Consider the following 21,369-nt stretch of genomic DNA (forward strand, 5'->3'; position numbering starts at 1 on the left):
TCTGTCCATGGGTGAAAGTGGGGTGTTTAAGTCCCCTACTATGAATGTGTTACTGTCGATTTCCCCTTTTATGGCTGTTAGTATTTGCCTAATGTATTGAGGTGCTCCTATGTTGGGTGCATAAATATTTACAATTGTTATATCTTCTTCTTGGATCGATCCCTTGATCATTATGTAGTGTCCTTCTTTGTCTCTTCTAATAGTCTTTGTTTTAAAGTCTATTTTGTCTGATATGAGAATTGCTACTCCAGCTTTCTTTTGGTTTCCATTTGCATGAAATACCTTTTTCCATCCCCTTACTTTCAGTCTGTATGTGTCTCTAGGTCTGAAGTGGGTCTCTTGTAGACAGCAAATATATGGGTCTTGTTTTTGTATCCATTCAGCCAATCTGTGTCTTTTGGTGGGAGCATTTAGTCCATTTACATTTAAGGTAATTATCGATATGTGTGTTCCTATTCCCATTTTCTTAATTGTTTTGGGTTCGTTATTGTAGGTCCTTTCCTTCTTTTGTGTTTCTTGCCTAGAGAAGTTCCTTTAGCAGTTGTTGTAGAGCTGGTTTGGTGGTGCTGAACTCTCTCAGCTTTTGCTTGTCTGTAAAGGTTTTAATTTCTCCATCAAATCTGAATGAGATCCTTGCTGGGTAAAGTAATCTTGGTTGCAGGTTTTTCTCCTTCAACACTTTCAATATGTCCTGCCACTCCCTTCTGGCTTGCAGAGTTTCTGCTGAAAGATCAGCTGTTAACCTTATGGGGATTCCCTTGTGTGTTATTTGTTGTTTTTCCCTTGCTGCTTTTAATATGTTTTCTTTGTATTTAATTTTTGACAGTTTGATTAATATGTGTCTTGGCGTATTTCTCCTTGGATTTATCCTGTATGGGACTCTCTGTGCTTCCTGGACTTGATTAACTATTTCTTTTCCCATATTAGGGAAGTTTTCAACTATAATCTCTTCAAATATTTTCTCAGTCCCTTTCTTTTTGTCTTCTTCTTCTGGAACCCCTATAATTCGAATGTTGGTGCGTTTAATGTTGTCCCAGAGGTCTCTGAGACTGTCCTCAGTTCTTTTCATTCTTTTTTCTTTTTTCTGCTCTGCAGTAGTTATTTCCACTATTTTATCTTCCAGGTCACTTATCCGTTCTTCTGCCTCAGTTATTCTGCTATTGATCCCATCTAGAGTATTTTTAATTTCATTTATTGTGTTGTTCATCGTTGCTTGTTTCATCTTTAGTTCTTCTAGGTCCTTGTTAACTGATTCTTGCAATTTGTCCATTCTATTGTCCATTCTATCTCCAAGATTTCGGATCAACCTTACTATCATTATTCTGAATTCTTTTTCAGGTAGACTGCCTATTTCCTCTTCATTTGTTAGGTCTGGTGGGTTTTTATCTTGCTCCTTCATCTGCTGTGTGTTTTTCTGTCTTTTCATTTTGCTTATCTTACTGTGTTTGGGGTCTCCTTTTTTGCAGGCTGAAGGTTCGTAGTTCCTGTTGTTTTTTGTGTCTGTCCCCAGTGGCTAAGGTTGGTTCAGTGGGTTGTGTAGGCTTCCTGGTGGAGGGTACTAGTGCCTGTGTTCTGGTGGATGAGGCTGGATCTTGTCTTTCTGGTGGGCAGGTCCACGTCTGGTGGTGTGTTTTGGGGTGTCTGTAGACTTACTATGATTTTGGGCAGCCTCTCTGCTAATGGGTGGGGTTGTGTTCCTGTCTTGCTAGTTGTTTGGCATAGGATGTCTAGCACTGTAGCTTGCTGGTCGTTGAGTGAAGCTGGGTGCTGGCGTTGAGATGGAGATCTCTCGGAGATTTTTGCTGTTTGATATTATGTGCAGCTGGGAGGCCTCTTGTGGACCAGTGTCCTGAAGTTGGCTCTCCCACCTCAGAGGCACAGCACTGACTCCTGGCTGCAGCACCAAGAGCCTTTCATCCACAGGGCTCCTTAATTTGGGATGATTCGTTGTCTATTCAGGTATTCCACAGATGCAGGGTATATCAAGTTGATTGTGGAGCTTTAATCCGCTGCTTCTGAGGCTGCTGGGAGAGATTTCCCTTTCTCTTCTTTGTTCTCACAGTTCCCAGGGGCTCAGCTTTGGATTTGGCCCCGCCTGTGCGTGTAGGTCGCCGGAGGGCGTCTGTTCTTTGCTCAGACAGGACGGGGTTAAAGGAGCCGCTGATTCGGAGGCTCTGGCTCACCCAGGCCGGGGGGTAGGGAGGGTCACGGAGTGCGGGGCGGGCCTGCAGCGGCAGAGGCCGGCGTGACACTGCAGCCTGAGGGCGCCGTGCGCTCTCCCGGGGGAGCCGTCCCTGGATCCCGGGACCTGGCAGTGGCGGGCTGCACAGGCTCCCCGGAAGGGCGTGTGGCTAGTGACCTGTGCTCGCACACAGGCCTCCTGACGGCGGCAGCAGCGGCCTCAGCGTCCCATGTCCGTCTCTGGGCTCCGCAATCTTAGTCGCGGCTCGCGCCCGTCCCTGGAGCCCTCTCAAGCAGCGCTCTTAATCCCCTCTCCTCGTGCACCAGGAAACAAAGAGGGACGTAAAAGTCTCTTGCCTCTTCGGCAGGTCCAGACCCCTCCCCGGACTCTCTCCCGGCCAGCCGCGGCGCACCAACGCCCTGCAGGCTGTGTTCACGCCGCCAACCTCAGTCCTCTCCCGGCGCTCCGACAAAAGCCGGAGCCTCAGCTCCCAGTCCCGCCCGCCCCGGTGGGCGAGCAGACAAGCCTCTCGGCTGGTGAATGCCGGTCGGCCCGATCCTCTGCGCTGGAATCTGTCCGCTTTGCCCTCCGCACCCCTGTTGCTGTGTTCTCCTCCGCGGCTCCCAAGCTCCCCCACTCCGCCTCCCGAAGTCTCCACCCGCGAAGGGGCTTCCTAGTGTGTGGACACTTTTCCTCCTTCACAGCTCTCTCCCGCAGGTGCAGGACCCGTCCCTATCCTTTTGTCTCTGTTTAGTTTTTTCTTTTGCCCTAACCAGGTACGTGGGGGGTTCCTTGCCTTTTGGGAGGTCTGAGGTCTTCTGCCAGCGTTCAGTAGGTGCTCCGTAGGAGTTGTTCCACGCGTAGATGTACTTCTGGTGTATCTGTGGAGAGGAAGGTGATCTCCGCGTCTTACTCTTCCGCCATCTTCCCGGAAGTCTCCTCTAGTAAGTTTTTTAGTTGATTCTTTGAGAGTTTCTAAGTATGCAATCATATTATTTGTAAATAGCAATAATTTTACCACCTCCTTTCAGATATTTTGACTCCTTTCAGATTTTTTTTTTCCTCTTTGGTAATTGTATTGGCTAATACTTTCAGGACAATGTTAAGTTACAGAGAAAATAGTCAACATCCTTAACTTGTTCCTTGGGAATGCTTCTAATGTTTCCCCATTGGGCATTATCCTGACTTTGGATTGAGACATATATTTTATGTTGAGGAATCTTCTAGCTATTTATATTTTATTTAGTTTTTTTTTTTAAATCAAGAAAGATCGTTGAATTTTGTTAAATGCTGTTTCATCATCTATGGAGATAGCCATGTGATTTTTCATCTTACATCTCTTGATAATGATATATTATATTAAATATTGAAATCAAATGTTGAAATCTTGAATTCTAGGAAAATTTCTACTTTCTTAGTTGTAGTCATTTTATAAGAACATCAGGAAGCTTTCCTTTCTTTTTTAATGCTCTGGAACAGTTTAAATAGTACTAGCATTATCTGTCCTTTACAGGTTTAGTAGTATTCCATTTGAAATCTTTTGGGCTTGGTGTTTTTTATAGAGGGTAGCTCTTAACTTCTAAAATTCAATAGCAGTTCATTTTTTAGGCTTTCTCTCTCTTCCAAGGTTAGTTTTGTTAACCATCCTACAGTTTTAAAGTGTATTTGCATAGTGTTGTAATAGCAGTAATCATTGTCTCATTGATTTTTAAAATTTTCTTTGTAGCTATGATTATTGCTTCCTTATTATTTCTTATTTTGTATATTTGTAATTCTTTTCTGATTGTTTTTATTAGCTGTTTCTTCCAAAGAACCAGCTTAAAAAATTACTTCTTTTTTTTTTCCATAGGCTTACTTTATTCTTGTAACTCAAAATGGATGCTTTAATGTATTTATTTTCATTCTTATTTCTTAACACAATACACCACACATGTATTTGAGGCCATGGTATTTTTCTGACTGCTTTAGTTTTATCCCACAGGTCTTGATAGGTAGTGATATGTATTTACTTTGGTTATTTTTAAAACTTCATTACATTTTTTAAAAGTTTTTTTTTTAAGTTTTTATAATCTAAGAGTTATTTCCAGGTGGCAATGTGTGTTTGTATGTTTGTTTTTTTGGCTTAGTTACTATTTCTAGTTTTATTATATTGCTTTCAGAGAATGTTGTTTAATAATATTTCTACTTCTTTGGTTTTATTGAGACCTGTTTTGGTGGCATGCTATTTGATCAGTTGCTGTGTTTCATGAACACTTGAAGATATATATATATATATATTTTTCGGAGTTTAATATTATCATTGTAAACTACCTTACTGTGTTATATAGGTCTTCTGTATCCTAATAACAGTGTATTTCTACTTCTCCCTATATTTCCTTTAGTTTTGCTTTATGAATGTTACGCTTTTCTATTTGATGAGTAAATATTCTTGTAATATCTTCATTGTAGGCACATCCTTTAAAAAATACTTTTTATCTTGAAATAATTATAGATTCACAGGAAATTGGAAAAAACAGATGTACAAGCAGGTCCTGTGTACCCTTCACCTAGCCTTCCCCAGTGGTAACATCTTGCATGACTACAGTTAAATATCACAACAGGAAATAGACACTGGTTCAATTCATAGAGCATATTCAGATTTCACTAGTTTTACATACACTCATTTGTGTGTATGTGTTTTATATTTCTATGCAGTTTTATCATATGTGTAGCTTCATGTAAGTACCCCACAATTTAGATCCAGAATTGTTCACAGAGTTCCTTTTTGCTACCCCTTTGCAGTCATACCAACCCTCTTCCACATGCCCCATTCCTAACCCCTTCCACCCCATCTGTTTTCCATCTCTATAATTTTATTTCAAGAATGTTATAAAATGGGATCACATAGTATGTAACCTTTTGAAGTTGGCTTTTTAAACTCAGCATATTCTTGAGATACATCCAAGATGTTAAGTGTAACAGTAATTACTTTTTATTGCTGAGTAGTATTTCATGGCATTAATGTAGCACAGTTTGTTTAGGCATACACCTGTTAAAGGACATTAGGATGGTTTCCAGTTTCTGACTCTAACAAATGAGACTGCCATGAATATTTGTGTACAGGTTTTTGTCTGAATGTAAGTTTTTATTTCTCTGGGGTATATGCCCAAGAGTGTAATTTCTGAGGCGCTTGTAAGTACATGTTTACTTTTATAAGAAACCGCTAAACCTTTTTTCAGAGTAGAGGTACCATTTTATATTTCCACTAGTGATGTTTGAGTGATCTTGTTTCTCTGCATCCTTGGCAACATTTGGTATTATCACTATTTTGTGATTTGATAATTCTGATAGGTGTGTATTGATAACTCATTGTGGTTTTAATTTACATTTCCCTGATGGCTGTGATGCTGAACATCTTTTCATGTGCTTATTTTCCATCTGTATCTTTTCTTCATTGAAATGTCTGTTCAGGTCTGCTGTCTAATTTTCTAATTGGATAATTAGTCTTTTTACTGTTGAGTTTTGAGAGTTCTTTATATATTGTAGATACAAGTTCTTTGCTGGATATATGGTTTGCAGATATTTTTTTTCAGTCTGTAATTTGGGTTTTCATCCTTATAAAGGGTTTTTCACAGAGCCAAATTTATTATTTAAATTTTTCCTTTTATGGATTGTGCTTTTGCTGTTAAGAATTCTCTCTGTATCTATAGGTCCTGAAGACTTTCTTCTTTGTTTTTTTGCTATGCTTTTTTCCTTCTAACATTTTACATTTAAGTTCATAAGCCATTTTGAGCCAATTTTTTATATAATATGTGAGGTTCACATTGAGATCCATCCTTCCTTCCTTCCTTCCTTCCTTCCTTCCTTCCTTCCTTCCTTCCTTCCTTCCTTCCTTTCTTCCTCCCTCCCTCCCTCCCTCTCTCCCTCTCTCTCTCTCTCTCTCTCCCTCCCTCCCTCCCTCTCTCTCTTTCTTTCTTTCTTCTGCCTGTGGATGTGCAGTTGCTCCAGCTCTATTTGTTGGAAAGAAACTGCATCCTTTCTAATACTATAAAATGACCTTCTTTTTCTAGTTTAAAGCTTTTTTTGGTGCGGGTGTAGTCTTGAATTCAGTCTTGTGGCATATTAAGATCACAACCTTTATTTTGTGTGTATTTGCCTACTATATTTTTTGCCCATTGTTTTATTTTCAACCTTCAAAAACAGTTTTAGGTGTCAGTTTACATTATAGGGTTGGTTTTTATTTTCTGATCCAGTCTGAAAGTCTTTTTCTTTTGCTCTAGTGAGTTTAGCTCATTTACGTTCATTGAGGTGAAAGATGTTGGTCTAAGTTTTGAAACTAATTTTCTATTTTGCTTTTGGTTTTTATACCTTAAATAGAAAATCTCTAGCTATGTGGTATGTTTACTTTGCTTTGGCCCAGTTATTTTTAAGAGGTTTATGTGAGAGTATAGAGGCAAGTCTTCCTACATTTAGGCTATCTAGAATTTTCCTTACGATCCAGGATTTAGTATGTTAGTTTGTTCAGCTTTTATCCTTCTCCAGCCAACAGGGTTAGGCAACTGTGTATAAAATTTTTCATAGTACAAAACTTTTCTCCCCTGCTGCCATAGAAACAGAATATTCTTTGTAAATAGGGCATTTCTGAGTGATTTCTCTTTAAGCCCTGCCTTTTCTGTTTCATTGTTGGAACCAAACTTAGGAGTTTCTGCCTGTAGCATGTGTATCTTATTCTCACTGTAATAAACATGAGTTTTAGGCTTTACACTTTGAGAAGTTTATCTTCCTACCTTTTAGTGAGATAAGCAGTTTTCCTTCTCTGCTTTTACTCTTTTGAGCCCCTGCATGATCTCCATTGTTTTGGAGAACACTTCCACATATTTTGAGGGTTGAGTTTTAGCTTATCTTAATTTTATCAGAAAAGGGATTTGTGTTTTTGTTTCTGTCTCCTTGCTGTTTGGATGATTTCTACGAAGAGAAGGGGGAAATGGAGATTATGCCAGTATTCTCAAAGTAGGAGTCAATAGTAATATCTTTAATATCTTCACAAAACATGTTGCTGTATTTTCATAAATTATATTTAATTATTGGGAGAGCAACATCTTTGTTGGGATAAGTAGAACACATATTCCTGAAGTACTTTAATTCTTTTCCTAAATTTTATTTTAAAGAATTATGTAAAAGAATTTCATTTAATTTAGCCTTAAGGAATAACTAACTCTATTATATTCTACCTTTTCAAGGCTTGACACTTAGAAATGTGTATTATTTGATAGCTCATTTTCTCCACCAGTAGTTCTGATAAAAACCAAAAGAAGAATTTGTTGTCTACAAAGGGAAGTTAGTGAGTTTTATTGTGAAGTAAGGGAGTATATTTCCATTCTCGTACTTTTTACACTTTGAAAATTATATATGCTTTAAAAAAATATACCATTTAAGAAAATTTACTGATTTTCTTCAGAATTTTAGTCATTATCTCTGCAACTCCTTCTCTTGTGTTCTCAGTTTTCTTTCCCTATACTTTTTTTCCTAAATCATCTCTCTCAGCTTGCCACTGTTTCAGGGGGCTTGCAATGGGGAAATATTATGGGACTTTTCTACTGTTGAAGGATCATTTAGGGTTGTGAGCTGTATGTTTAACCTCTTTTCTCATCTCCCTTCCCTTGATAAGGACAATACCCAGTGTCTTTTTTTTAGTGCTTAGATAGTTGTCCAAGTAACATGTAGGAATCTGGTACTGGTTATTTTGGTATTTTCATATCATAAAAATAAATCATCACCATGTAAAAACATGTAGGGGCTTCACTGGTGGCGCAATGGTTAAGAACCCGCCTGCCAATGCAGGGGACATGGGTTGGAGCCCTGGTCCAGGAAGATCCCACATGCCAAGGAGCAACTAAGCCTGTGCGCCACAACTACTGAGCCTGCACTCTAGAACCCATGAGCCACAACTACTGAGTCCATGCACCACAACTACTGAAGCCCGTGTGCCTAGAGCCTGTGCTCCACAGCAAGAGGAGCCACTGCAATGAGAAGCCCGTGCACCACAACAAAGAGTAACCCCCACTCACCGCAACTAGAGAAAGCCCGCGTGCAGCAACGAAGACCCAATGCAGCCAAAAATAAATAAATAAACAAACAAACAACCCCCAAAACATGTACAAGTTATCTATTGCTATATAACAAGTTGCCCCAGAGCTTAGTAGCTTAAAACAACAAATGTTTATTCTCTCTCACAGTTCTTCAGGGACAGAATACGGGAGCAGCTTAGCTGATGGTTCTGGCCCAGGGTCTTTTTTCATATGTAAATTGCAGTTAAGCTATTGGCTGCACCTATAGTCATCTCAAGGCTTACCTAAGGCTGGAGAATTTACTTCTAAGCTCACACATGCAGTTGTTGGCAGGCATCAGCTCCTCACTGGCTGTTTGCCAGAGACCTCGGTTCCTCACCAAATGGGCTTTTCTATGGAGTTCCCTGAATGTCCTCATGTCATAGCAGCTTCTCTCAGAGCGAGTAATCCGAGAGAGAGAAAGAAAGCAAGCGGAAGAAGAGGCCTGAGATGGAAACTGCATATTTTTATAACCTAATCTTGAAGTGACATGCTATTGGTCACACAGACCAACACTGGTGAGAGAGAACTACATAAAGTTATGAATACCAGGAGACAGGGTTCACTGGTGATGACCTTGCAGGCTAATTCCTAAGAATGGCAATGATATATTTCAGAGTGAAGAACTAATTTTCATACCTATTATCTGAATTTGCATTTAGATACAATGTATTTCTTTTATAAAATGATGGATAATGTTTGTATACTTATTCGGCCATGCTCTATGGAGAAGCGATTTTTGTTTTATTTGCATTGAATTTAAGAGATGACCTGGACAAGTTTGTGATTAGGATCATTCTTTGATTTTCTTTTAATTCTTTTAGTATCATTTGACGACTTACTAATGCAAGGCCTAAAGAATTACCTTCATAAAATCTTTGAAAGGCAATGTTTAGCTAAATTTACTTATCAGTTATTTACTTGATGGTAAGATTTTATTTTTTCTCCAGATAGCTTATCCTATTTAGTAGAGAAGGTCCCTCTAATATTAATAACAGGGAAAGGGCTTCCCTGGTGGCGCAGTGGTTGAGAGTCCGCCTGCCGATGCAGGGGACACGGGTTCGTGCCCCGGTCCGGGAAGATCCCACATGCTGCGGAGCGGCTGGGCCTGTGAGCCATGGCGGCTGAGCCTGCGTGTCCGGAGCCTGTGCTTCGCAACGGGAGAGGCCACAACAGTGAGAGGCCCACGTACCGCAAAAAAAAAAAAATAACAGGGAAGGAGTAGCAACTTACATTTGTATAATGGTTTGGATTTGTAAAACATGTTTTTCCCTAACGTATGGGAATAGATAAAGTTTTAGAGTTGATGCTTACCTAGTAAGAAGGAATTTTTTAATTTGTTCTTAATCTTTTGGAGGATTCATAGACTCTTTTGAGAATGATGAGGGTAATGGTGTCTCCAGAGAAATGCACTTATGCACACAAAGGCAATTTCACAATTTGGAGGGACCCTCAGGAGGTCCATGGATTTTAGATTGAGAACTCCTCCTTTGAAAGCACAGGTAAACTTCTGGTGGATTCTGAAAGAAAGGAGTGCTTTTTGCTTTTCAAAATACAAAGGGATACAATGTCCCTAACTCTAATTGGAAATGTGTGTTTGTTTTCATTTTATGTGGCTTCTAATTCATGTATCCTAATGATGGTTTTTGTTTTTGAATTTTGCTTGTTCTATAGCATCTGGAGCATAAGAACGGTGCTTATTTTCTTCTTTTCCAAGAGAACAGAAAGAAATAGTAAGTTTAATTTTGAAGTTTTTATAAATACATTAAAAAACCCATTTTATGGTGCATTAGTTTGTAATTGAATAACAGGTTGTGAAATGGTATATTGAAATGACAACGTGGTAAATATTGAAGAGCTGTTTACTGTAAAGTATAAGAAAGGTTATGAATGATCAAACTGGTTCTGTTTTTCAGTTGTGTTATTTCTGTCTTGTCCATTTAGAACTTTTTTTTTACACAATACATAAAACAATTCATTTCTTTAAATGAAGAGAAATTATATTTATTAAATTATCTTTATAGAAAACATGTTATGGAATAAAATATAGTTAAACATCTTTTGATTTATTCTATTAATTGCATCATTCTCTTCAGGCTCACAGCCCCTAGGCTTTTGTTTTTATTGTATGTAAATACAATATGTATGTAAATTATGACAATTTTCCTGTATTCTGTGTATGTGCAGATTTTAAAGACATTCAGGTCTTAAAACTATGAGTTATAATTAACCCAAGATATGCAAATTTCATTTTAAATGAACTTTACATGTGATTTTTTTTTCTTGTTTTAACTTTTCATTATAGAATATTTCAAGCATATACAAAAGTAGACTGAATAGTATAATGAACACTTGTATTACCTATCACACAACCTAAACAATCATCAACTCCTGGTCAATCTTATTTAATTTTTACCCCTACCCACTTCTCCATCTCTGTTATTTTGAAGTATATCCCAGATATATCTATCCATAATATACTTAAAAAATGTGTAAACAATGTACATTATTATACTTAAAAAAGAATTCTTAAAATTATAAAATATTAAATATAAAAATAATAAATTTCCAGTTATCTTACAAATGTCATTTGCTTTAAAAAATATTTTGTTTGTTTGACTCAGGATCCAAATAAGGTTCACACAGATACATGACTTTCAAACTGCCCTCCTCATGTATAACTTATCTTTGACCCAGTTAAGGTTCTGTGATCTAGACCAATGACCATCCCTTTTAGACACCCTTGACTCCTTTGCCTCTCTTTCCCATTCTGCTTGTCTGGCAAACCATACCTTGTTTAAATACAGTTATATGCTTAATCTGTGACTGGAGAAACCATATCCTGGTTAAAAACATTTATGTGCTTAGTCTATATCTGCATCAGGAAAACTAAATTTGTTAGAGGAAAATCATACAACATGCTGACTAGACTCACTTTAAATCTATGATTGCAAATACCAAATGTACACTCAACACTGCTACACAACCCTATTATAGTTCCCTAGTAAATTTACTTTTTTCTCTTTGAGAGTATTATTTGACACTGTATTTCTCCTCAAATCACTAATACCCACCACCATACCAAAACCCCAAAACCAAAACCAAACCAAACCAAAATAAAGCCAACCAACCAAATAAAAATTCAGAAGCCACAAATAATCAAAACTTCACAAAATCTACCGGGCCACTCTGACCTGATAGTCTCACTTCATGAAGAAAATAGATGTAAACAGGTGAGCGCTATCTCCACCACCAAAAACATAGAGTTTGCCCCATCTGTTACTCAGTATGCTGTCATCCATCATGGTAATTTGGAAGACCGACCTTGATCCCATCTCTGGCTAAGCCTTTCATTTATGCTCTGGATTCTAGATACTCTGACCATTTCATGAACTTTGCTTTTATAGTTATCCCTACCTGCATCTCTTTTGCATTATCTGTATTGTATTGTATTGTATTATTTGTATTGGCTTGTCCCTATTTGGCATATAATCCTGTCTCAATACAATCATCTGGGGGAAAAATCCCATCCTGACTCCGTATTCCCTTTAATTTACAATGCATTTCTCCCTCCCCTTCAAAGTTCTCTCATTTTTACCTCCAAAATTATCTTGAATATGACCACTTATAACTTTCTTTACTACTACTACAATTCTAATTCAGGTCATCTAATTCATCATCATCTGTTGCTGGCACTATTGCAGTGGTTTCCTAACTAGTCTATTTTTAAGGTATAAATCAGATCTTGTATCTCTCCTACTTAAATTCTTCTAGTGGCTTCCCATTGCAACCAGAGTAAAATCTGACCTTAACCCCAACTTTCTGGCTTATGTCTATTTCTCTAACTTCATCTCTTTCCACTCTCCTTTTTTCACCTTTTTTCCAGCCACACTAGCCATCTTTTTGTCCTACAAATAAGGTTAAGTCCTCTGAACCTCAGTTTGCTAGTTTATAAACTAGAAACAAATATTTGTTTTGGCAAGACTGTTATGAGTTTTAACTGATAATATTATGTGTGAAAGCATATAAAAATTGTAAAGTGTTACATACATGTGGGCTGATGGTACTGATTTTTCTTTTCCAATTCCTATTATTTTTTATTTTTCTTGCCTTTAAAATTTTACTTGCCTTGTTTAATGGGTTAGGACCCAGTATAATATTGAGTTGAAGTGGGAATAGCAGGTATCTTTGTCTAGCACCTGATTTTGGTGCAAAAGCTTTTAATTTTTACCATTAAGTATGATGTTTGCTGTGGTTTTAAAAAATATTGATACTTTTAATCAGATTAGAGAAATTAAGCTTATGGCATTGTTTCCGGTGATATTTAGTAATATAGTAGATGCCGGGAAGACAGGAAGAAGTTTAAAACAAATATGATCTTGGACCTCATGGAACGAACAAAATAGTGAAAAATATAAGAAAATTTATTTTAAAAGAGCCCTTGGAAACACTTCTCTAAGGAAAATGTGTGAATATTTTGACTTGCAAGTAGGCACATTAGGACATGCTTATTATATAAAGGAGTTTTTTTGCTTTAAATTTTTATTTTACAGATCCTTTCATTTAAAAAAATTGTACGAATTCATTTGCATAGGTATTGCATGTAGATAAAATAGACTTCATAAGAGATTGTCTTGCAGTTTTACACTTCTTTTTAGCATAAAGTTAGGTACCATATGTATATATATTTATGTGTGTGTGTGTGTGTGTGTATATATATATATATATTTTTTAAGTCTGAAGCTACTGATCATGTCTTGCTTTTCGTTCTCTGTTAGTTGTATTTCCTTTGTTTTACAAGTTGGACCTAGTATAGATTCAAGTAAGGATTGGCAAACTACAGCCTGTGAGCTAAGTCCTGCACACCACCTTGTACATCTCATGAGCTAACTAACAATGGTTTTTACATTTTTAAATTATTGAAAAAATTCAAAGAGTAATATTTTGTGACATGTTAAATTTGAATGAAGTTCACATTTCTGTTTTATTGGAACACAGCGACGTCCATTCATTTATACGTTATCTGTAGCTGCTTTCATTCAATAATGGCGGAATTGAGTAGTTGTGACAGACTGTATGGTGCTCTCAACATTTCAGCCTATTGTAGGATGCACAACAAATCACAGCGACACTGTTATAACTTGTAATAATTGCTGTATTGTGACTTTTATTTATTATTACCAGTGTACACTCATTATGTAAAAACAAGAAGAGAAAATTGGACTTTGAATGTTGCACTTTTTTTTTTTTTTTTTAACGGTACGCGGGCCTCTCCGGTTGCGGAGCACAGGCTCCGGATGCGCAGGCTCAGCGGCCATGGCTTACGGGCCCAGCCGCTCTGCGGCATGTGGGATCTTCCCGGACCGGGGCACGAACCCGTGTCCCCTGCATCGGCAGGCGGACTCTCAACTACTGTGCCACCAGGGAAGCCCTGAATGTTGCACTTTTAAGGCACAATGAATTGTGGACTATTTTATTATCAAACCACAAAGCATTGTGCTTATTATGCAATGCCATTATAAATGTACTAAAAGAATACAAATATACATTGACTATCATGCTAAGTACTCATCATGATACTCCCAATGCACAGAAAAGCAATGTTAGAAAAATTAGAACTTTTTTTTTTTTTTTTGTGGTATGCGGGCCTCTCACTGTTGTGGCCTCTCCTGCTGTGGCGCACAGGCTCCGGACGCGCAGGCTCAGTGGCCATGGCTCACGGGCCCAGCCGCTCCGCGGCATGTGGGATCCTCCCGGACTGGGAAACGAACCCGTGTCCCCTGCATTGTCAGGCGGACTCCCAACTACTGCGCCACCAGGGAAGCCCCTAGAAAATTTTAAATGGAATATCTCATCATAGCAGGATTTCTTCATAAAAATAAAAAGTGAAAATGGAACTTCAAAGTAAGTTTCTGAGTGGCTTATTTGTGAAGCAAAGAAAGCTATTTACCAATGGTGAGTTAATTAAATTGTGTAATTGCAGCAGCTGAAAAAATGTGTTTAGAGAAAATACTTGCTTGGCTAGTAGCCTTTTTAGCAAGAACAATTGCTTGAAGAATTAAGAACACTGGAAGCAACATAATTAACTTAAAAACAAGATCATTTAAAAAAAATTATTTCAAGTGATTGTCATTGGCTCTTTTTTTTTGTTTTTTGGCCATGCTGCGAGGCTTGCAGGATCTTAGTTCCCTGACCAGGGCTTGAACACGGGCCACCACAGTGAAAGTGCTCGAGTCCTAACCACTGGAGTGCCAGGGAATTCCCTGTCATTGACTCTTGATGAGTTGACAGATGTTACTGATAACAGCTCAATTGTAATTTATTTCAGAAGTCAGTACTGAACTTGAAATGACTGAAGAATTAGCCTCTGTGAACAGTCTGTGTAGAACACTCTGGGAGAGAATATTTTTAAAGAAGTTGAAAAAACACTAATTTAGTACAACCTGAAGTGGAATCTACTGAGATGTATTTACAACTATTGGTGGTAAAAATATGTGTGAAGCAGAAAGAGGCTTAGTGGATTAATTTACAAAGCTCATGAAACTGTAAGGTGTTTAAATTCTGTGATTATCCACTGTGTTATTCAACAGCAATGGACTTAATCATCATCAATTATGTGAACTTTTATCAGAAATACAAGCAGTTGGATGGATTAGTAGTAGTAGTAAACTTTTATTGTGATGTTTTGAGCTCAGAGCCAAGACTAAAATGTTTCTGAATGAGAAGAACCACCTTCAACCATTATGAATGAACTGGCTTTGGAAATTAGATTTTGCTGCAGACTTGATAATGGTTCTTAATGAATTCAACCTAAGAGTACGAGACAAAACAGTCCTTATATGTGAAACCTATACTGCTATAAAGTGATTTAGAAAAGCAAATAACAATTTGATTTTGATGACGAAAGGTAATTTTTTAAAAAGTGCTATGAGAAGTTAAGAAACAAGATCTCCATTCCCACCCCGATTTGCAGCAGATACATTATCTGAGCTCAAACTGCGATTCCAGCAGTGTTTTTCAGACCTCATGCAAGTACAAAGGAAATTTCCGTATTTCAAAATCCATTTAACTGGAAGTGATTAATTTGCAATGACATGATAAAAGGCAAATATCAAGAGAAGAATTTAAAGAATTTTATAAATGCCTTTCACACAATGAATATGCTCAATTAAAATCATGTGATTGTGGATTGATTTCAATATTTAGCAGCAGCTATCTGTGAAAAAAAATTTTCAAAAATAAAATGTGTGAAATCTCATTACAGATAAACTAACAGATTGACATTTGTGATCAATTTTGAGGATGGGGGACACTAATTTTGAATCTCAATTAAGTGAAATGTTATCCCCCACCTACCCCTCCAGATTCCATTCTTTTCATTGGTAGACCTATGTTACAAAAAATTGAACTCAATTATTATTATATTTGAATTATGTCAATGAAAGTTTTGTGGAAATTTGTTTACTCCTTTAAAAGTGCTCACCTAATTTTGCCTTTTGGCCCATAAAGCCTAAAATATTTACTGTCTGGCCCTTTATAGAAAAAGTTTGCTGATCTCTGCATTAAAGGTTAGATATTTGGCTTGGTCTTATCTAACTAAAGATGACTATTCTCTTTAAAGAGGTCAGCAGTTTTTTTCCCCTTTCAGTAATTAGTCTGCTAGAACACTTTGAAAAAAATATATAGTAAAATCATCTTTTCATAAGTTTGTATTTCTTTGGATTTTTACGTAAATAGTATTATTTGAATTGGGTATTCAGATGTTTGCTACTCCAGAACTTCATGAAAAGATAATTTTATTTGTAAATTTAATTAAACATTAAGAACAATTATTTGAATTCTATTTGGTAAAATGTTTAAATCAAGTTATAAGTCTTCTTTCCATCTGGAATAGTATTCTTATTTATACTAGTTCAGTATTTCTAGAGAAAAACTAGAAATCTAAAATAAATTTGTAAAGCAGATATTGACATTCATAAATTATATCCTTTGAAATGATTCTTTATGTTCCACCAATGCAACCTAACTAAACAGGCAAATCTTGGAAAAGTTTAATTTTGAAAAGTAATTAGTATCCTCTTCCTTTCCAAGTCCCTCTTCAGGTATATAATGCTATAGATTTTCAAAGGTTTCTTTATTAGTGCTCAATATCTTGAAGATCAAATAACTTAATAAAATATGTACTTCTTTATTCATAAATAAAGAGAACATTTTTATTACCAATGTATAAAAAATAATTGGTTTTAATTTTGTAAATTAATGTGGGTGGGATGTTGAAGGAGAAATAATAAAAAGTAATATTTCTGAAAACATTTAAAAAATATGTATCTTTTAAAATTTGGAAATGTGTTTTATTCTATGTAAAGTCCATTTTTCCACTCCTGAGCTTGTAATATCTAATATAAGCAAACATATAAAATATATATGGGTAAAAATTGAGATGACTTCTGTCTGTACACATCTGTGAGAAATTCTAAAATGAGACTGTTTTCTTGCAGTTGCTTAATGTATATCATTTGACATGATTTTTTTTCTTGTATCTTAAGTATCTTAATATCTGATTTAGTTTTGGTTTAAATCTTGTTTTCTAGATGAAGCATTGGATGATTTAAAATCCCAGAAGAAAAAAATAGTAAGTTAACTTTTATTTAAGTTAATTTATATAAAACTAATAAATTCAGAACTGAATAATTAATGTTTATATGTTGTAAGTAATGACTCTCCAAGGAACAAGTATGTTTTTAGATAACAGTTTAATGGTGAAGCTAAGTTATGAATATTTTTGCTAGTTAATAATGATCGACAGGAAAAAGTAGTTAGATGAACTTTTGAGAGTCTGAGTGTCTATGTCAGTTGGAAGCTGAGAAGTAAGTAAATGAATCATTTTGGAGGACTAAATGAGGCAGAGTGGTAAAAAGTGGGTATCCAGATTTATTATTAGGGCCAAAAAAAGACCAAACATCATATGTCAGTTCTCAGATTTTCTTGACATAATAAAGCGAGGAGAGAGGGAATCAAGAAGATTGGTTGTAAAAAACAAATTTAACATGCAAAAAAAAAAAAGGCCAAAGAAAACTGGGGAGAGAGAAAGAGAGTATTTTTTCTTTGGTTTCTTTCATTTTCTATCAGCCGTTCTGATCACATGGGTGTCTGTTGTGGGGCCAGTTAAATGCATCCTTCAGATGGGTTGGAAAGAGGAGGATCAAGAGAGAGAGGAAGGACTCTAGATGTTTAGAGGTTGATATGTAATAGTTTTTTTGTTTTTTTTTTTGCGGTACGTGGTCCTCTCACTGTTGTGGCCTCTCCCATTGCGGAGCACAGGCTCCGGACGGGCAGGCTCAGCGGCCATGGCTCACAGGCCCAGCCGCTCCATGGCATGTGGGATCTTCCCGGACCGGGGCACGAACCCGTGTCCCCAGCATCGGCAGACGGACTCTCAACCACTGCGTCACCAGGGAAGCCCTGTAATAGTTTTTAATAAGTGGGTTGAACTTGGTGTTTGGCTTGAATTTACATATACTTTTTTCATGTAATTATTTTTGAAGTATAAGAATGATAATTGATAGGAGTATCATGTTATATGGAAACTTAATGAAATTTGATCAGATGCAAAATCAATTTAATGTATTTTAGTCTAACATAATGAGTAACAATTATGGATGAAACTAATAAAAATTATGAAGGTTAAGATTAATGTTAAAAATTGTTCTGTGAATTGGTAAGAAAAGACACTGGTCCTGAGGGATTTAAGTACCTGAAAAATAAAGAAACCTTAATTCTGAAAGGATTCCTTATCTTTTTTATTTGATGCCTCTTCAGTATTCTGTGAGGTATTTATCAAAATTGCATTGAGGGCTTCCCTGGTGGCGCAGTGGTTGAGAGTCTGCCTGCCCATGCAGGGGACACGGGTTCGTGCCCCGGTCCAGGAAGATCCCACATGCTATGGAGCAGCTAGGCCTGTGAGCCATGGCCGCTGGGCCTGCGCATCCGGAGCCTGTGCTCTGCAATGGGAGAGGCCACAACAGTGAGAGGCCTGCGTACTGAAAAAAAAAAAAAAAATTGCATCGATACTTTTGATGGTCCTAAATTGAAACGTAGAAATGTTTCCATTGTATCTTATTATATTTCTGGCATTCTACACATTATGGAACAGCCAGAAATTCAAAGTGAGGAAATACTGATGGTTCTCAATAATATAGAAGTTGTGATATGATTGGTTTGGTTTGCTGATGTGATAAAAAAAAGAAGAGCTGGTAGCCAAGCCTTACTTGTTGTACCAAAATGGAGAAATATTGATTAAAGTAGAAAAGACAAGGAGGAAGACAAAAGAAAAAAGAGAGAGAAAAAAAGAAGAAAATAAAAAAATTCTAAGTGATGAGAAGCTGATTCAATGTCAGTGGCATCACATGAACAGAAAACAGAATCTTAGAGAACATATGATTGGTGAAGAACTCTCAGTAGAGTAACAGAACAGACTTAGAAAATTCTTTGACAGGACAAACCAAGCTATTTACTTCTTTAATAGCCCTTGATGGAATCACAACATAAACGCTGCTCCATCTAGGTCTGACAGTTGGGAAACTCAGTTCAAGGTTCAATAGTTTTGTATATCTAAATGGTTCATGAGACATCAATATTACAGAATACTTCAGTATGGCATTTCTCTTGCAATGTATAATTAAAGAAAAATAAGTTGGCTGCTTTAACTCATTTTGTTAATTAGGGAACACAATTTGCATTGACTTGATTGCTTCTGGCTTCAGTACTGTTGCTGTTGCTAACTAGACCCTTGCCTTTATTGCTCAAGCCCTTAACAGAGCTGCTTTGTTTGAGTTATACTTTGTTTAGAACAATAGGTGTTAAGGGTGAATTTGTAAGGAGTACAATGCTAGCTAATGATTGTACTGGTAATGAGAGGAAAAAGAAGGGACATTACTTTTGAGCAAAAGCAAAATGTAATCAAAACTGATTTTGTTCCTTGATGTTTAACTCTACATTTATAGCTTTAAAAATGCCGGCAGGAAGAATAGCCATTAGTTTAAAAGTACCCAACTCCTAACGCTTCTCTTTCACTAAAAAAATGAATGTAAATTGTATTTACTACTTGAGGTGTTATTAAAGGTGGTTTCCTCAGGTATGTCTCTCTTTAATCTGGATAGATTTGTAATGTAATTTGTAATTTGTCAAAGTGTAATTTGTAACAATAAACATGAATTATCAATTAATTAAAAGGTTAAATTACTTAGAAAGGAAAATGAGTGACACCGTTTTAAATGTTTTAAAACAATGTTTTAAATCTAAGAACTTAATGTAAGTATTTACTTACTAAAATAAAGCTAGGAATTAATCTTTAGTTACCTAAAAAACCTCCCAAGTCTGGTTGTGTACATTTTGCCACTCACATTTTTTTTTTAAACTTTTAGTTTAAAACATGTCACTATTCAATAGATAATCGCTTTGTATCCATGAGCATCCCATCAAAACAGTTCAAAATCAAAATCCATCAAAACTCGAGTCAAAATGACCTCTTTAAGTGGCTTCATGAAAATGCTGTGCTTTTTTCAGAATAGTACAAGTGTTTCTATGTGGTAATTCCTTTCTGGCATTTCTCAGGCAATTTATATTTTTCCAAGTCCTGAGGAAAATCGGTTGAGAAATTGGGAACCTGGGAAAGAATTATTATAATTCTCTGAGAATTAAAACTTAACAATCACTATAAATGTTAACTGGTTCAAAAGAATCTACTAGTGTCAGTTGAAAGCAAGAGCAAGAAATGCTGGCATGCTGAGCTGTAGGTTAATGTGGACATTTTAGGCAACAGGACAGGAGCACATAGAGGAGAAGTGGCACAATCTAATTAGTCAGTCTTGCTTTTGTGGCCATAAGTCTGTTTTATGGGCCCTGTCTCTTATTAATGGTGACTTATTCTTACAAATAAATGTTAATAAGTTTATATATATAGAATACTGTATACAAAATCCTGTGAGTGATATTCCATGAAATAAATTTTGGAAGCAAAATAAGTCCTTAAATTGGCAATTTTAGCATGTGATTCTGTGTGGGGCTGTTAACCTCACTAGAAGTTTCATGTTACATTTTTATATTACCCAGTAATATCTGCTGGTGTTTTCCAGTGTTTGAATATTCACTGTAGGCTACAGATCTTTGTAAATACTTTAACAGAAGAAATGCTGAGAGAGATGTTACTGTTATTGTAGAATACTCCTATATAAAGTCAGAAAATGATTTAAAGTCTGAATTAGTAAAAACAATATTGATTTCAACAGCAAAACAAAATCAGCATAAGCAGACAGTATTTTCATCATTTTAAAAATATGAGTTTAAATAATGCAACATGTACCCTAAAGCTGTGAATTGAAGATTCTTTTAATAATTTGACCAAAGTCAGTACAAAACACAAGACATTTTTCTACATCGGAATATTTGTTATGAAACAAGGATAAAGAGTATTGGATAGGGCAATTAATGCTTTGTGTGTTTTAAAATTTTATTTCAAGAGTTATAATTTAAATATTGTATAATTATCTTTCAAAATTAAAAAAATTGATGTTTATTTTGTGTTAGTGTTCCCTTCTTTTAGTATCTTCTATGATGAAATTCTATATCAGGTAGAAATAATTTTTATATGTTCTCAAAATATATAATCTTGCCAAAATAGTGTTGATTCATAATAAATAAGCAACCATGTATTTATTATTCTTTTTAATTTTTATTTCTTTAATTTTAATTTATTTATTTTATTTTTAAAATTTTGGCTGTGTTGGGTGTTCGTTGCTGCACGCTAGCTTTCTCTAGTTGAGGCGAGCAGGGGCTACTCTTGTGGTGCGCGGGCTTCTCATTGCGGTGGCTTCTCTTGTTGCAGAGCACAGGCTCTAGGCGCGTGGGCTTCAGTTGTTGCAGCACGCGGGCTCAGTAGTTATGGCGCACGGGCTTAGTTGCTCTGTGGCATGTGGGATCTTCCCGGACCAGGGCTCGAACCCGTGTCCCCTGCATTGGCAGGTGGGTTCTTAACCACTGCACCACTAGGGAAGTCCCTATTATTCTCTTTTTTAAATAAAAACTTTTAAACTTTTAGTATAC

The 21,369-nt window shown here is 36.5% G+C and overlaps 1 protein-coding gene across 2 annotated transcripts in view; it reads left to right on the forward strand.

Moving 5' to 3' along the window:
* Positions 1 to 21,369, forward strand: part of LNPK (lunapark, ER junction formation factor) — an 89,937-nt gene that overhangs the window by 18,973 nt on the left and 49,595 nt on the right. For both annotated transcript variants that reach the window (XM_060152596.1, XM_060152597.1), the window contains exons 5-6: positions 9,943 to 10,001; positions 16,860 to 16,900. In XM_060152596.1, the coding sequence (XP_060008579.1) occupies positions 9,943 to 10,001; positions 16,860 to 16,900 (100 nt within the window). The remainder of the gene's footprint in view (positions 1 to 9,942; positions 10,002 to 16,859; positions 16,901 to 21,369) is intronic.

Source organism: Lagenorhynchus albirostris, chromosome 6 (assembly GCF_949774975.1).
Source record: "Lagenorhynchus albirostris chromosome 6, mLagAlb1.1, whole genome shotgun sequence".
NCBI lineage: Eukaryota > Metazoa > Chordata > Mammalia > Artiodactyla > Delphinidae > Lagenorhynchus > Lagenorhynchus albirostris.